This window comes from Erythrolamprus reginae, chromosome 1, assembly GCF_031021105.1.
Source record: "Erythrolamprus reginae isolate rEryReg1 chromosome 1, rEryReg1.hap1, whole genome shotgun sequence".
In the NCBI taxonomy this organism is placed as follows: domain Eukaryota; kingdom Metazoa; phylum Chordata; class Lepidosauria; order Squamata; family Dipsadidae; genus Erythrolamprus; species Erythrolamprus reginae.
Genome location: NC_091950.1, coordinates 146,055,227 through 146,072,953, shown reverse-complemented (window position 1 = coordinate 146,072,953; position 17,727 = coordinate 146,055,227). Strand labels below are relative to the sequence as shown.

At 45.6% G+C, this 17,727-nt stretch overlaps 1 protein-coding gene across 1 annotated transcript in view; it reads right to left on the bottom strand.

The window, feature by feature from the left end:
• Window positions 1-5,710: 5,710 nt before the first annotated feature.
• MTCH2 (mitochondrial carrier 2) overlaps window positions 5,711-17,727 on the bottom strand; it is a 28,264-nt gene continuing 16,247 nt past the window's right edge. Inside the window, exons 9-13 of the mRNA XM_070727910.1 lie at window positions 16,642-16,735; window positions 13,526-13,573; window positions 12,596-12,663; window positions 7,352-7,427; window positions 5,711-5,910 (exon numbers count right to left, since the gene is read on the bottom strand). Coding sequence (XP_070584011.1) covers window positions 5,824-5,910; window positions 7,352-7,427; window positions 12,596-12,663; window positions 13,526-13,573; window positions 16,642-16,735 — 373 coding nt within the window. The 3' untranslated portion in view covers window positions 5,711-5,823. The remainder of the gene's footprint in view (window positions 5,911-7,351; window positions 7,428-12,595; window positions 12,664-13,525; window positions 13,574-16,641; window positions 16,736-17,727) is intronic.

Sequence of the window (17,727 nt, the reverse complement as noted above, 5' to 3'; positions counted from 1 at the left end):
TCGGAAAGACTCGGGCGGAGCGCAGGATGTAACGCAAAGAGGTCGATTTTCCGAATGGCGAGCGGACTGACGGAAAGATGAATCTCTACTAAAAGCGGGGAGCTGGGACGTGTTAGTATTGTTCAACACTAAATAACATAGTGTTTCCACATGGTGACCACACTATAAAAAAGATGTTGAGACTCTAGAAAGAGTTCAGAGAAGAGAGGGGCGGCATACAAATTCAATTAAATAAATAAATAAATATAAAGTTACCAGTATGATTAAGGGACTGGAGACTAAAACATATGAAGAACGGTTACAGGACCTGGCCATGGCTAAGTCTAGTGAAGAGAAGGACCGGGGGAGACATGATAGCAGTGTTTAAATACTTCAAGAGAGCCACAGAGAGGAAGGGGGTCAGGCTATTTCCCAAGGCACCTGAAGGCCACACAAGGAATTCATTATTTAATTATTATTCATTCATTCATTCATTTCACTTCTATGCCACTATGCCATTCTTCTCAACCGACTCAGGAATAATGGATGGAAACCAGGATGGATTCCCATTACCATGGTGACTGGTGTGTTGCGCACCCAACTTTGCTTCTATTGCTTCAACTTTGCGTGCACACATTCGTAGTTTTACTTCTGCGCTTGCGCAGGAAGCAAACTCTTGTGAGGGGATAGGTATGCGCACTAGCGTATTTTTCAGGGCTATAATTCTGCCAACACATGGCAAGAGACATAATGGGGCAGACAGTAATGGGCAGAACTATATACGGAGGGAGAAAAGCTTTGGTTTGGATGTTGCTGGAGGGATAAGGGGCCTTTCCTCACTGAAACACAGCAGTTGACTGACTGAAAAGGCATTTGAAAAAGAAGGCTGCCTTTTTAACATTCAACATTTAAATGTTTCTTTATAGAGAGGCATAGTGAATCAAAGAGAAAAAACGCAAGGAATAAATCAGCCACATCCTGTTTCTCTTTACTCTGATGACAAGAGTAATGTATTATTAGCAGTTCAGTCTGGAGGTTTTATGTCAATAAGAACAGAAACTGGGTTCTAATCTTTTTTCCAGAAAGCACACTTTGTCACTTGCTGCAGGCCTCCTCTGCTTATCACTGTCCAATTGTCCATTGTCCAATTAATATATTTTCATCAACATCGGTTGCATTGGATATTCAAGAATTGTCTTTTCTTGCCTGCCCCGGTTGCAAAAATTAACACAGGCTGTGGAATCTTTTGCATCTTGTATCAAGGATCCGGAGCAGTGTTCCCTCTAATTTTTTTTTTGGGTGGGCGGAAAAGTATAGTGTCTGAGGGGCAGTCCCTTCGGGACTGGGCGGCACAGAAATAATAAATAAATAAATAAACAAACAAACAAATAAAAAACCCACCGTTTTGCCTCAGAGAATTTCAAAATAAAATACTGTACTGTGTGTCTATAACAGTGAGCTCATAATAGGGCAACTCTATCAATATCAAAATGCCACTTAAATAGTTGAGCTAGTTTCAAACTAGATTTTGATTTTCTTTCTCTCTTCCTTACTCCCATTCTTTTTCTTTCTCTTTTCCTTCCTCTCTTTTTTCTATCTGTTTCTCTTCCTCTCTCTCTCCTTCCCTCTCACTCTTTCCCTCTCGGCTTCTGGGCAGGTTTGAAAAACTCTGAGTTGATTATGATTTTTAAGTGAGCGATTGCTCACTGCTCAGCTTAGAGGGAACTATGATCCGGAGTATGAAGGAAGAATGGAAAGGCACACACAGCAAGATGCTTGAAGTCTAGTGCAAAGTTTCCACAGTCTGTGTTGATATGGGGAGCCATGTCATGCGCTGGTATTCGCCCACTGCTTCATTAAATCCAGGGTCAACACAGCCATCTACTAGATTTTGGAGCACTTCATGTTTCCTTCTGCAGCTGAGCTTTACGGGGATGCTGGCTTCAATTTTCCAGCAGGATTTGTCACCTGCCCACACTGCTAAAAGCACCAAAACATGATTGGCCAGCAAACTCGCCTGACCTGAACCCCATAGAGAATCTATGGGGCATTGCCAAGAGAAATATGAGATATGAGACCGACCAATGCAGAAGAGCTGAAGGCTGCTATTGAAGTCTCCTGGACTCCCATAACACCTCAGCAGTGCCACAGGCTGATGGCCTCCATGCCACACCACATTAAGGCAGTAATTGCTGCAAAAGGAGACCAAACCAGGTACTGAGCACATATGCATGCTGATACTTTTCAGAGTTCCAATATTGTTCTATGTACAATCCTTGTTTTATTGATCACATGTAATACTCTATAATTTTCTGAGATGGTAATTTGGGGTTTTCATGGACTGTAGCTCATAATCATCAAAATTATGACAAATTACGGCTTCAACTATCTTGCTTTGTATGTAATGAGTCACTCTCATATATTACATTTCACCTTTTAGGTTGCATTACTGAAATAAATGAACGTTTGCTTCTAATTTATTGAGTTTTCTAATTTTTTGAGTTTCACCTGTAGATGTCAGCTGGAATTTGTACATCAGAAAAAGACTTGTAGCAATCCTCCCCACAAGTCGAATAGCCCATTCCCATTGTATGTTTTTATATATTGGGGTTTCTTGTTTTTTAGACTTTTTAAATGTATTATTGTTATTTTAGATCCTAATTATTAGATTTGTTATTATATATTGTTTTTATCACTGCTGTAAGCCGCCCCGAGTCTACGGAGAGGGGCGGCATACAAATCTAATAAATAAATAAATAAAATAATAAATTCCCATCTCATATTTTTCATATTTTTGCCATCTCTATTTTTCAGGTAAGAAATCCTTTTGAACAAGAGGGGCCACTGTTTTATCTTTTCCTTGTCTTTCACAATTAAGAAATGATTCTGTCCCATTCCCCCGCTCCCACATGCCCGAGTCCCTCTTCTGAGTAACATGGAGGTAACCACATAATGGCTAGCTCATGAGCCAGTCTTAATTATGGGCTTTATAAAAGACAGATATAGCTACATTTCACTAGCTAAACATCCAGCAAAAGGAGGAATTGGGGCCATTCATTTGCAAGAGAACTGAATGCATATCTACCAAACAATACAATGGAAAAGGACAATGTACTAGAAAAACTCCAGAAAATTCAGTTACATGTTTTTGGTTCTTTTTAGCTTTAAGTGGACATAACATAAATAATCTCATTACCAGAGACTTGAAATTTAGAACCAAATTTTTAAGAAGAGACTGGATAGTCACTTCTCTGAAATATTATACAGCAGGTTCTCCTGTAGAGCAGGGGGCTGAACTAGAAGACCTCCAAGGTCCCTTCTAATGAGACAGCAGTCACTGAATGAGATCTTCTAGCAGGCTGGACAGCTCAACCATGCAAGAATGTAGTTTCCTCAATATGTTCTGACCTGTTATACCACCACTTTGCCACAGTCATAGAGGCTCAGTAAAATGCTAAAAATACGGTTTTGGAGAGCCCAAATGTGAATGCCAAATAATGAATAAGATAAACACTATAATATTTGATTTCCGACCATAACATTCCAATTGATGGCTGCATTTGTAAAAGGCATTGTTTTGAAGACCAATGGATGTGAAGACATAGATTCTACTAGCCTGAACCACTCCTCCCCCCCCAAAAAAAATCATACTTCTGACAAGATAGTTTTAAAATAACTGAGGAACCATTTCTCATTTTATCAGTGAGAAGAATAAAGTCACTATTTTTAAGCATCAGTACATGGTTTTGGGGCTATTTAAACAAAGCCCCAGGGCCCCAGACTCTCACAGGAATCAAGAACAATCATACCACAAGGTCTGGAGAACACATTCAGTTGTCAAGAGTTTACCAGAAAGATATATTCCTGAGTAGGGCTTTACGCCTCTAGCTTAATTCTTGAAGCTACCTTTAGCCCCTTCAAATTCTTGCCTAATTGCATCTTAGCATGCAGCAGTCACTAGCAGAATTCACAAGTATTTTACTGTTTCTGCATTCTTAATTTCACAATGTAACATACCATGGGTGCTTTTTCATTGTCTCTATTTGTTCATATACTTATTATGTCCATCATGCCAAACAAATGGCCTTTTCTAATCCCGAAATTAAAAAAACCCAAATCATCTTAAATGGCATTTAGAGGGGTTGCAAGGAGCAAGTGTGTGGAAATGTAACCCTTGTTTAATTGCTGGTCATAATTATATTATAACTCAACTATATGGAGGCAACAAACTTTAGAATCAGATGATACTGTGAGCTATCTGATTCTAAAGTTTGTTGCCTCCATATAGTTGAGTTATAATATAATTATGACCAGCAATTAAACAAGGGTTACATTCTCCACCTACTTTCAATTTCTTTGGGGACTGTGGCATGCTCAACTATGGATAATCCCTTTTTAAAAATTAAAAAGAAATGGACAGAAAAGGTCTTGTTTTACCAGATAGTGAGATAGATAATGCAAGATTAATACATGGGACCAAGCTTGTGGTCTATCACATTGGGTAGCTGGCAGGACCATATTAAAAATGTATATCAATTATGCCCTCCAGTTACACTTATAGCTTTATTGTCATTATAAAATTCTAATATAATTTTAAGAGCATACTGAATTAACACCTTAACATTCTGCACTGCCAGTAAGTTTCATGATCACATTTTTGAACAGCATTTTTTCCAGGCACAACTATAAGGGTAACCTCACCTCTTTTGAAATATGTGTTCCCAAAGGACCCTACTTCATACCCTTCCTTCCTGGGGCAGAATAGCCATCTTCAAACATTTGTTATTTATTTAGAAGTTCCACAAGAATGCCAGATGAAAGGCTTTTATGCCCCAAAGCTTCAGCGCTCAGCTTTCGATTGAAATATTGCAGAGTTCAATTTAGATTAAAGCTATCTCTATGTGGGATTATTGGTGGCCAGCGTGGGAGAAAAACAATTAGGTGGCTTTCTCTCCATAACAACAGATCTCCTTTTAAACATTTGTGTTGACTTTGGAAGAGCATTTCTTAACTCATACTGTGATCTATTGAAAATGGCCTCTGCTTTCAATGGCCATGAAGAGTAAAGCTCACTCAAGCATTTTGCAGTAACAATGAGGGATGACTTCTGAACCTGCTCAGTGGCAGAACACAGGTTCTAGTTCAGGGGTCCCCAAACTTGGCAACTTTAAGACTTGTGGACTTCAACTCCCAGAATTCTGGGAGTTGAAGTCCACAAGTCTTAAAGTTGCCAAGTTTGAAGCCCTCTGCTCTAGTTGCTTCCTGCTAACCCTGAACCTTCAGTATAGACAAGCAGACTCATCTTTTGGGCTTAACTAAAGCAATGTTTAACAATATGTTTGAAAGAATGAAGACTGAGAAATGACTTTCTCCCTGGGTAAGGGAATAAAAATTGGTCCACATTGCCCAACTCAATGTAACAGCTGCAAATAAAATGCACAAGGCCAAACAGAATCCACCTTGCTCCAGGAGCAGCTTATTTCCACGGCTTTGCAACCAAGTTGCAGTCATACCTGGGTAGTATAGCAAGAACATGAAGGGCAAGAATATTCCCAACATAGATGGAGAAAGTTTTTTTAAAAAATCCCCATTCACAAAACAGTAAACCTCCATTCCTCCCCAATCCCAACCCCAAGTGTGGCAGCTTTTTTGGCAATCACCCCAATAATTCAAAGGGGGGAACAGAATTTCCACATTCCACTTTTGTCAATAAGTCATGCTCACAGTCAAGTCCATTTCCCAAGGTTAAATGATTATTTTTTTTAAAAAAAAAGAACTGTATATAGAAATCAACACACTGCCGTCATTCTGTGTATCTGCAAGCAGCCACAAAACGCTGCGGACTCATTGAAATCTCTTCTCTTCCCACATGTATCGTTTTCCTGTAGGCGCCTTTCGGAAAAACAGGCTGTTGCCTCGGCTCATGTTGCACTAAATGAGAAGAAAAAATGAAGCAGGTGAGAGTCCGGCAGACAGGAGCATCGCGGCCTTCTGAAATTCACGCACTATGCAGTAGCTGAGGTTTGAGGGCCAGACCGTATGCAGGGGAATGGGACTTTTTACCTCCGCCAGTTGGATGAAGCTCTTTCCTCCGCAGCAGCTGATCGGCCGCTGCCTTCACTCCCTCGCCCAAAGGCCCCTAGCTCTTGGCCCCAGCCCTTTGGCCACAAAAATCCAAATTCAGCCACAGCCTTTGGCCACATGGGACACTTCGCCACCATCCAATCAGAATGGTTGTTACAAAATGCTACTTTTAGAAGGAAAGAATGGGACAGTTTGCTCTTTCATACACAAACACACACATTGAATGATAGAGAGGGAAGGGACCTCGGTGGCCATCTAGTCTGACCCCTTTTTCATTCAGGAGACTTACAGAATGATAGAGAGGGAAGGGAGCTTGGTGGCCATCTAGTCTGACCTGACCCATCTTCTCATTCAGGAGACTTACAGAATGATAGAGGAAAGGGAACTCAGTGGCCATTCCTCTCTGATTGGATGGTGGCGAAGTGTCCCATGTAGCCAAAAGGCTGTGGCTGAATTTGGATTTTTGTGGCCAAAGGGCTGGGGCTAAGAGCTAGGGGCCTTTGGGCGAGGGAGTGAAGGCAGCGGCCGATCAGCTGCTGCTGCGGAAAGAGCTTCATCCAACTGGCGGAGGCTAAATGTCCTAAACCCGTATGCAGACATTGTGTGTGTGTGTGTGTGTGTGTGTAGGCACTAAGCTACTAAGGACAGCTTTGTCTGGAATTTTCATTTGATTTTTACTTGCCACCCTGAGTCCTGTTGGAGTGGGCAGCATATAAACAATGAAATAAATAAATGCTTAGACAGTAGGTATGCCCAGAGGAGGGCACGGTGACGCAGTGGTTAGAATGCAAGTTTACGTCTGCTGATCACCGGCCGCCAGCAGTTTGGTAGATCGAATCTAATCAGGCTCAAGGTTGACTCAGCCTTCCATCCTTCCAAGGTGGGTAAAATGAGGACCCAGATTGTTGGGGCAAGAGGCTGATTCTGTAAACCGCTTAGAGAGGGCTGCAAAGCACTGTGAGGCGGTATATAACTGAAATAACTTCCCCAGGCCTATATTGTTTATGTATGGTGTGTTGTGTGCATGTTTTTAAATTATGGGTTTTTAGTTTAAATTATTAGATTTGTATTACATTGTTTTGCCACTATTGTGAGCCGCCCCGAGTCTACGGAGAGGGGCGGCATACAAATTTAATTAATTAATAATAATAATAATAATAATAATAATAATAATAATAATAATAATATAAGTCTATGCGATGCTGGTACTCTGCCTTGTCAATTCTATACCCATCTGCAAGCAAAGCATGAGGCTCCTGTAAGGAAGGAAAAGACATTTCAGACATACCTCCCTATGAAGCTGGCTCCAGCAATGTAACCAGGAGGTGTACGCTGGTGCGTAAGGTGGGAGGCCAGCAGCGAGCCTAGAAAAGAGAAGGCAAGAATTACAGAATTCACCCCCCACCAGGCCACAATTCCAGGCACCTGTTTCAAGATTACAGTTTAGAGGCCATTTCCGGACCAGTCTCTTTTTGCTGGAGGACAGGAGCTAAGGTGGCTGAGACAAAACTCAACAGGTAGTCTGGCAGGATACTGGCCTGCAACTGGCTTCTATATGGCAGAGCAATCTAATAATCAACACATTATTTACAAGAACAGAGACAGAAATGATAATTTAGCAAATTAGCAATCATAAATTAAGTGTAATCATCCCCATCCCATAATGGTATTTGGAATGCCACCATGAAACTTATTGACTTTTTCATAAGAAGTAACCAATGGAAATATTTCCAATGGAAATATTTCTTATTGTTATTGACTTAAGGTACACATGCTCACCATACAGTATGTTATACCAAGCTAACCTGCATTTCAATCTTCACTCTAAGGTGCGTGGCCGCGCGCCCAAAAACTACCCCCCGCACCCTTTTCCAAGGCCACGCAAGGAGCTGGTCGTTGGAGTTGGGGATGGGGAGTGACGAAAGTGCGAAGGTTGTTTTGAATGTCGGCCGCCCCCGCCCACTCAGCGGCTCCGGCCCCCTCGTGCCCCTGGCTTCTCGCCGCTGCCCCCCGCCCGCCCACCCCGCCCCTCTCTCTGGCTTTCTCCTCCTCCGCTTCCCGCTTTGGAGCATGGCTCCTCCCACAGCAGTGGCTGCAGCAGCGGTGGCGGCTGCGGCTTCTCGTCCTCCTCATCCGGCCGCTAGCCGCTCCTAGCGCTTTGGGAACGCCCGCCCTGCCCCTCTCGTAGTCCCTTCAGCGAGAGCGCTTTCATCCCAGACTGTCAGCAAAGGGGCTGCAGGAGAGGCGGGGCAGGCATTCTTCTCACAGCAGAGGCCGGCAAAGTTTATTTTGAATGTCAGGCGCACATGTGCGCAAGCTTCCCATCCCCCACCCGGAACATTCAAAATAAGAAAAACCGTCGTCACCCTCCCCAGAGAAGAAAGGAAGAGAGAGAAAGAGAGAACAAGAGAGAGACAGAGAGAGCAACAGACAGAGCGAGATAGAAAGTGAGAAAGAGAGAGAAATGGGGGGGAGAGAGAGAGATAGCAAGAGAAAGAGAACAAGAGAGAGAAAGCGTGAGAAAGCGTGAGAAAGCAAACAAGAGAGAGAGAAAGAAAACAAGAGAGAAAGAGTGAGAGAGAGAGAAATCAAGAGAGAGAGAGAAGAGTGGAAGGAAGAGAGAGAGAAATGATAGAAAAAAGGGGGGGGAAGAGAAATGAGAAAATGATTGAGGCAGAGAATGACAGGAAAGAGAGAGGAACAGAGAGAAGTGACTCTTGATTTAAAGCATATGGTAAAAAGCACTTAAATAATAACAGAGAAAAAAAACAGCCCTCACCTGTTTTTGGAAATGGTTCAAGAGTTCACACACAAACACACACACACAGGGGGGAGAGGAGGCAGGGATGGAAAAAGAGAGGAGAAGTGAGAGAGGGAAGGAATGGGAGAAAAAAGGAGAAATGAGAAACAAATGAGACAGAAAAGGGGGAGAGACAGGAAAGAGACCCAGAAATGAGAACAGTGGTAGAAATTTGATACATATGATAAATAAGGGATTTATGATATGTACTGTATGATTTTATGAGTTTGCATTATGAATTTAAAATATACTTGGAAATGTAGAAGATTGATGTAAGTTAATAATAGTAAATGCCAAGTGCCTGAAAATTAATTGAGCTTGGAAATATTGAATGAAATTATAGAAAAGTATAATTTATGGAAATATATTAATTGATGCATTGGTGTTCAGGTAGATTTTCATAGTACAGTGATCCCTCGCTCGTTGCGAGGGTTCCGTTCCAGGACCCCCCGCAACGAGCGGGTTTTCGCGAAGTAGCGCTGCGGAAGTAAAAACACCATCTGCGCATGTGCAGATGGTGTTTTTACTTCCGCAGCGCTAGCGAGGAGCCGAAGATTGGGGGCGGCGCGGGTGTTTTAAAACGTCGCCGCCGACATGGGGGGCTCGCTAGCACCCCCCCTAACCCAGGTTGGGGGTTCGGGGGGGTGCTAGCGAGCCCCCCATGTCGGCGGGGACGTTTTAAAACACCCGCGAGGCTTTCCAATGAGTCCCGAAGACAAACGTCAAACTTCCGTGTTTGTCTTCGGGACTCATTGGAAAGCCACACGGGTGTTTTAAAACGTCCCCGCCGACATGGGGGGCTCACTAGCATCCCCCCGAACCCCCAACCCGGGTTTGGGGGGGTGCTAGCGAGCCCCCCATGTCGGCGGGGACGTTTTAAAACACCCGCGTGGCTTTCCAATGAGTCCCGAAGACAAACACGGAAGTTTGACGTTTGTCTTCGGGACTCATTGGAAAGCCGCACGGGTGTTTTAAAACGTCCCCGCCGACATGGGGGGCTCGCTAGCACCCCCCCAAACCCCCAACCCGGGTTTGGGGGGGTGCTAGCGAGCCCCCCATGTCGGCGGGGACGTTTTAAAACACCCGCGCGCCTTCCCAACTGAGCTCTCAAGCCAAGCGCCAAAAGCGAACTTCTGCGCTTGGCTTGAGAGCTCAGTTGGGAAGGCGCGCGGGTGTTTTAAAACGTCCCCCGCCGACATGGGGGGCTCACTAGCATCCCCCCGAACCCCCAACCCGGGTTTGGGGGGGTGCTAGCGAGCCCCCCATGTCGGCGGGGACGTTTTAAAACACCCGCGTGGCTTTCCAATGAGTCCCGAAGACAAACACGGAAGTTTGACGTTTGTCTTCGGGACTCATTGGAAAGCCGCACGGGTGTTTTAAAACGTCCCCGCCGACATGGGGGGCTCGCTAGCACCCCCCCGAACCCCCAACCCGGGTTTGGGGGGGTGCTAGCGAGCCCCCCATGTCGGCGGGGACGTTTTAAAACACCCGCGCGCCTTCCCAACTGAGCTCTCAAGCCAAGCGCCAAAAGCGAACTTCTGCGCTTGGCTTGAGAGCTCAGTTGGGAAGGCGCGCGGGTGTTTTAAAACGTCCCCGCCGACATGGGGGGCTCACTAGCATCCCCCCGAACCCCCAACCCGGGTTTGGGGGGGTGCTAGCGAGCCCCCCATGTCGGCGGGGACGTTTTAAAACACCCGCGTGGCTTTCCAATGAGTCCCGAAGACAAACACGGAAGTTTGACGTTTGTCTTCGGGACTCATTGGAAAGCCGCGCGGGTGTTTTAAAACGTCCCCGCTGACATGGGGGGCTCGCTAGCACCCCCCCGAACCCCCAACCCGGGTTTGGGGGGGTGCTAGCGAGCCCCCCATGTCGGCGGGGACGTTTTAAAACACCCGCGCGGCTTCCCAACTGAGCTCTCAAGCCAAGCGCCAAAAGCGAACTTCTGCGCTTGGCTTGAGAGCTCAGTTGGGAAGGCGCGCGGGTGTTTTAAAACGTCCCCGCCGACATGGGGGGCTCGCTAGCACCCCCCCGAACCCCCAACCCGGGTTTGGGGGGGTGCTAGCAAGCCCCCCATGTCGGCGGGGACATTTTAAAACACCCGCGCGCCTTCCCAACTGAGCCCTCAAGCCAAGCGCCAAAAGCAAACTTCTGCGCTTGGCTTGAGGGCTCAGTTGGGAAGCGGCCCGAGCAAACGGCGTGGGCGGGAGAAGGGCGCGCGAGCCGCGGGCGCGCAGGCAGGCAGGCTGCGGACAAGCCGTTCGCTCGGGCCGCTTCCCAGCTGAGTACTCAGCTGGGAAGCGGCCCGAGCGAACGGCGTGGGCGGGAGAAGGGCGCGCGAGCCGCGGGCGCGCGGGCAGGCAGGCTGCGGACAAGCCGTTCGCTCGGGCCGCTTCCCAGCTGAGTACTCAGCTGGGAAGCGGCCCGAGCGAAGCTGCAGCAGCGAGGAGTTTGCGTGGGCGGTGGGGAAACTGCTCGCTGATGCCCGCCAAGAGGGGGAAGACCTAGGGAAGCCGCCCAGCAGCTGATTGCCTGGCCCATCTACGCATGCGTGCCCATAGAAAAAAAGGCACGCATGCGCAGATGGTGTTCTGACTTCCGGGTTCAAAAATCGCAAATTACCCTGTTCGCAATGGTCGGGGACGCAATAACCGGGGGATCACTGTATTACTAGATTACTATAATACTATGATAAATATTTAAGAAATGAAGATTTTAAAGCATGGATTTATTAATAGTTGTGTTTTTGGTTTTGCTGGTTGTTTTAGTTTTAATAGTAATAGATTTTGGTTTTGTTTTATTATTAATTTCTTTTAATAAAAAAGATTTCTATCTATCTATCTATCTATCTATCTATCTATCTATCTATCTATCTATCTATCTATCTATCTATCTATCTATACTTCTATGCCGCTCAGTCCCAAAGGGACTGCCGCTCAGACACTATACTTTTCTGCCCACACCGAAAATAAATTAGAGGGAACATTGCTGCATTTACTTCTGAACAGCCGCCAAAATGTAGACAAGAATTAAATGGAATCCTGAAAGGCCTGAACAGTGGATATTTGGCACAAATGAGAGGACTGCCATTTGCATAAGTTAGAGGTAATTTTACTGCAAGGATCTCACTGGTCAAAACTAGAATACAAAACCAAAAATAAACTGATCCCGCAAATTTGGAATTTATCTTTTTATCAGCAAAGCTATGGCCACAGAACAATGTATCACAGGAAAATCACATAATCCAGACAGTTTCTGGCTCCAGAGATTCCTAAAAACTTAAATGTAGATTCCTATTCCATATGATTGGAGAATACCAAAGGAAATAATCCAGACTTTTTTCTGCATACACTTATATAATGAATTTCTAAAAGTGTACTGGATTTGCTGCTGCCCACAAGCCTTCAAGTTTTAAAAAACTCTTAGCTGTTTCTCCAGCCACAAATATTTTGGTTTTAGGCAGGGCTCTATAAAATAATGGGTTTTTGGCCACTGTACTTTTAAATTAAAACCTTTGAGTTCTTTTAGTCATCCAAACAGCCTCGTATAAAAAAGGCACAAACTTTATTTTAGCTCGGTTGGCTATGGTATGAACATTCGCAAGAGCAATTACTGAAAACATGAACGTTGTAGCAAGGTACAGCACACTGCTAAAATTCTCAATCGTTACTGAAACAAAGAGGCTTGAAAAAGAAAAGTGAGCTTTGTGCGAGAGAAAAGAAAGTGTATACTTACCCGCAGCTATTAATGGCCATTAGGTTTGAAACAAGTACAAAGGGGTAGGTCAGCATACCGGTGAAAAACTGAAAGTACAATACAACATGATTGTATCAGTGAAAAAACATATACCAGCACTCTTTCCTCACTTATCAGGCTGAGGACTAGATAATGACAGAACTACCACAAACAAGGTGTCCAGGGGGAAAGCATTTTGAAATTCCCTGATATTTCCCTGACATTTCCCCATAACTTGCGATCTAGTTAAAGCACGGTCGTAGATGACGTCATACCAAACGGCTAAGCCGTGGAGAAATATTGGTAGCTGAGCAAGCAATTGTTGCCATAGTTATTCTCATTTTTGCTTGACTCTGCCAGGCAACGCAATCCGTTGTGGTTTTTTTAACATGATTTTTCCCTGACTTTTAAACATTTTAATACAGTTTGGTTTTTCCCCCCCCCCCCCTGATTTATTCTGTTTTTTTCATGAATTCCCTGATATTTTGCGAACTGCCGATTTCCCTGATAATTCCCTGATTTCCCTGTTTTCCAGGTTTGCTGGACACCCTGCTACTAACCATGCCCCATATATAGCAGCAGCAACTTGATGGGCTTAATAGAAGGATACAATCTTAACATTGATAACAAATCAAAGGAAAGAAAAAGCTGGGAATTACTCAAATACCCCCAAAAGTAATCTGCTCCTACTAACAGCATTTGATACATCTCTAGCAAAGAAATAGTAAATTCCAATGTTGGCCAGAGATTCTAAAGGCTGAAAATTGAAAGCTGTTTTTAACACCATTAGTTAAATGCAATTCTCTAGCATCCCACTCAAGATCACCAGGACCAAAGGTTTAACAGTGAGTTATGAGACTTGTGGTCCTCCCAGAACCTTTTCCCTTTCATCTATGCCAGAGGAAAAAAGAGATTGAATTATATACTCACTCCAGTGACAACCTGAGAGTAACCCTTCATCTCAGTCATGGTGGGGGCCTAGGAAGAAGATTCATCAATAAGACACAGATTCCTCATTGACACAAATCATTCCCAACTTTTGACCAAAAGGTATAGACGGTGCCTCCCAGGACTCTGCAAGGTTTTAAGGCAAGAAGATGCTTCAGTGAATGCAACAACCTAAACTCAACCCTGCCCACAACTACTTAAACCCAAGGAGTTTTTTCTTAGAGTTCTGCAGCAACCACTGAGGGCAATCAGGTTCTTTTAAGATGATGCTGATAGGGGCTATATTTAGTCCCTTGGGTGCTTCAAATAATGACCCTTTGCTTTTGTAATCAAAATGTGCTGCTTGAGAAAGCTACCTTATCCCCACAAGAAGATATGGTGCTAATATGTATTAGTATTATGTATAGTTGCAAGCAGCCATATAATATACAGTCATACCTCGTCTTACGAACCTAATTGGTTCCAGGGGGAGGTTCGTAAGACAAAAGGTTCGTAAGACGAAAAATTGTTTCCCATAGGAAACAATGTAAAGTCAATTAATCCATGCAACCAAAAAAAAAACACCGCAAAAAAAACGCTGCCGCCCGGCTGTCATCTTTTAAAACAGCCTGGGGGCTTCCCAGCAGCCTCCGAACGCCAAACCCGGAAGTTCGGGTTTGGCGTTCGTAACACGAAAAAAGTTCGTAAGAAGAGGCAAATTTTTTCTGAACCGTTCGGAGGCTGCTGGGAAGCCCCACGGCTGTTTTAAAAGGTGACAGCCGGGCTGGGGGGCTTCCCAGCAGCCTCCCGAAGCGGAACGCCAAACCCGAACTTCCGCATTCGGAGGCCGCTGGGAAGCCCCCAAGCCCGGCTGTCACCTTTTAAAACAGCCGCGCGGCTTCCCAGCAGCCTCCGAACGGTTCAGAAAAAATTTGCCTCTTCTTATGAACTTTTTTCGTGTTACGAACGCCAAACCCGAACTTCCGCGTTTGGCATTCAGAGGCTGCTGGGAAGCCCCGCAGCCCGGCTGTCACCTTTTAAAACAGCCGGGGGGCTTCCCAGCAGCCTCCCGAACGCCGAACCCGGAAGTTCGGGTTTGGCGTTCGTAACACGAAAAAAGTTCGTAAGAAGAGGCAAATTTTTTCTGAACCCCGGGTTCGTATCTTGAGTTGTTCGTAAGACGAGGGGTTCGTATCTTGAGGTACCACTGTATAGGTTGAGAACAGAAAAAAATATTTGGCTTAGCTAATACTTACGACCTGGGGTGCATAAAGCATTCTTTGCACAGACAATCCTAGGCCTGAAATTAATGCTTAATGTTGGTGACTTGTGTCTGCACCATAATCCAAGTTTTTCATCCTGACACCGAATTGAGAATTGTGTGTTCGGTTTGGAAATCACTCTAAGGCAGTGTTTCCCAACTTTGGCAACTTGAAGATATTTGGACTTCAACTCCCAGAATTCCCCAGCCAGTGAAAAACATCTTTGGGCTGTGGCGAGGGGGGGCCTTTGCCCAGGTTCGCCTGGTGCACCAGTTGCGGCCCTATTTGAACTGGGAGTCACTGCTCACAGTCATTCACGCCCTCATCACCTCGAGGTTCAACTACGGTAACGCTCTCTACATGGGGCTACCTTTGAAGAGTGTTCGGAAACTTCAGATCGTGTAAAATGCAGCTGCGAGAGCAATCATGGCCTTCCCCAAATATGCCCATGTTACTCCAACACTCCTCAGTCTGCATTGGTTGCCGATCAGTTTCCGGTCACAATTCAAAGTGTTGGTTATGACCTATATAAAGCCCTTCATGGCACCGGACCAGGATACCTGCAAGACCGCCTTCTGCCGCACAAATCCCAGCGGCCGGTTAGGTCCCACAGAGTTGGTCTTCTCTGGGTCCCGTCGACTAAACGTCGACTTCCCAGGGGAAGTGCCTTCTCTGTGGCGGCTCCGACCCTCTGGAATCAACTCCCCCCAGAGATTAGGACTGCCCCCACCCTCCTTGCCTTTCGTAAACTCCTTAAAACCCATCTCTGTCATCAGGCTTGGGGGAACTGAGACATCTCCCCCTTGCCTATGTAGTTTTGTGCATGATATGACTGTGTGTATGTATTTTATATATTGGGGTTTTTCTTTTTAGACTTTTTAATGTAAAACTGTTATTTTATATTTTAAATTATTAGATTTGTTACCATGTATTGTTTTTATCATTGTTGTGAGCCGCCCCGAGTCTGCGGAGAGGGACGGCATACAAATGTAAATAATAATAATAATAATAATAATAATAATAATAATAATAATAATAACAACAACAACAACAATAAAGTTGGCAAGGTTGGGAAACACTGCTCTAAGGCAATTCTGCTAACCTTTTCAGCACTGAGTGCCGAAACTGGAGGGTGTACCCGAGCACCGGAAGAAAGCAGCTGGCTGGTGTGCATGCGCATGGCGGCCATCTGCTCTTCCAGGTTCCGTCGTGCATGCACACCAGCCAGCTGCTCTCTTTTGGGTTACATTCCCTGGAACCCGGAGAAGAGCAGCTGTCTGGCACATGGGCAAGGGACAGAACCAGGAAGAGCAGCTAGCGATAGCAGGCGTGCTCACGGAGATGGCTCTGCGTGCCATCTCTGGCCCGCGTGCCATAGGCTTGCCATCACAGCCCTAAAGCAACTGTGCTCCAAGTGGGGTATGAGGCTTTCTGGACATCAGCAGTGACATAGCAGCAGCTAAATGGAGGTATGGAAGCTGTTGGGAAGCTGCAGGGGTAGACAAGTGAACCATATGAGAAAGAGGGGGAAGAAAGATGAGGTGAATCCGTCTTGCCTTCTTGGCCTACGAGGTTACCTCAAATTTATTTTTGCTGGAGCCCAGAACAAACCTTGGGAGTATCAGGTTCCAGTTCTGTTGAGCCATGGACCACTCAGAATAACCTGAGAGAAAGTGTTTGTTTCATACATGAAACAAACTAGATTCCTCATTTAGTGCATGTCTTTTCAGGATGCTGCAGTACAGGGAGAATAGGCCCCTTCAAGGCCATTACCAGAAAATTGCAACCAAATGGAGCCTCAGCAGTCATTGCTGCTTCCTAACTACAGACATACTACTCCACAAGCAGAACACTTACCCCATTCTCCAGGACATAGGTATTGATGAGGTAGGCCACAATATTACAAAGCCACAAGGATAGGATGTCTCCAAGCAGGCGGGGAATCAGGCCCCTGAAATGAAAACAGCCGACTAGTAATAAGGTTGGATAACTTTAACACTGACACGACAATGTAAGTTACTACTAACTGCTCACATGGCAGAAACTGGTTCAACCATGTGCAGGACTAGGCTGAGTAACACCCAGAAATAAAACCCCTCATTTCTGCCACCCTGTCAGTACCATGTATGCTACTATGTTGGGTTACAATACATATAAACTATGAATGTATATTTATGGGATATATCTTTAAGAGAAGTGTGCCTGTTGGGCATAAGAGGGAGATAACAGAGTTTCTGTTGGGGGAGTATTTCTGATAGTTACTGTGTGTATAGAGCTGTAAGCTTCTTAACCTGGTTTGTATTTGATATTGAGATTCTATTTGTGATTTGAAGTGTTTAGAGTTTATTCTACTTTGTATCTGTATATAATATACAGTGATCCCCCGGTTATTGCGTCCCCGACCATTGCGAACAGGGTAATTCGCGATTTTTCAACCCGGAAGTAAACTCCACCATCTGCGCATGCGTGCCCTTCCACGCATGCGTAGATGGTGGAGTTTCCCCGCCGGGCAGAGGCTTCCCTGGGTCTTCCCCCTCTTTCTCTATGTTGCTTCTTCCTCTCTCACACTCTCTTCCTCCCTCTCTCATCTCTTTCTTTCCTTCTCTCTCTTTCTCTATCTCTCCCCCTCTTGCTCTCGAGCGGCCGCCTAGCAGCTGATCTGCTCGGCAGCGCAGCAGCAGCGAGGAGCCGAAGATCTTCGGCTCCTCGCTGGTGCTGCGCTGCCGAGCAGATCAGCTGCTAGGCGGACGAAGGAACCTTCCCTGGGTCTTCCCCGCCCGGATCTTCGGCTCCTCGCTGCAGCCGCGCGCCCCTCGCCTTCGCCTCACCTGGCGGGCGAAGGAGGGCGCAGCTCCGGCCGCTCGCCTCGGAGCCGGTCTGCCTCACTGCCTCCAGTCCGCGGCAATTCCCCTCAGCACGCTGCCGGATCCAGCGGGGGAGGGG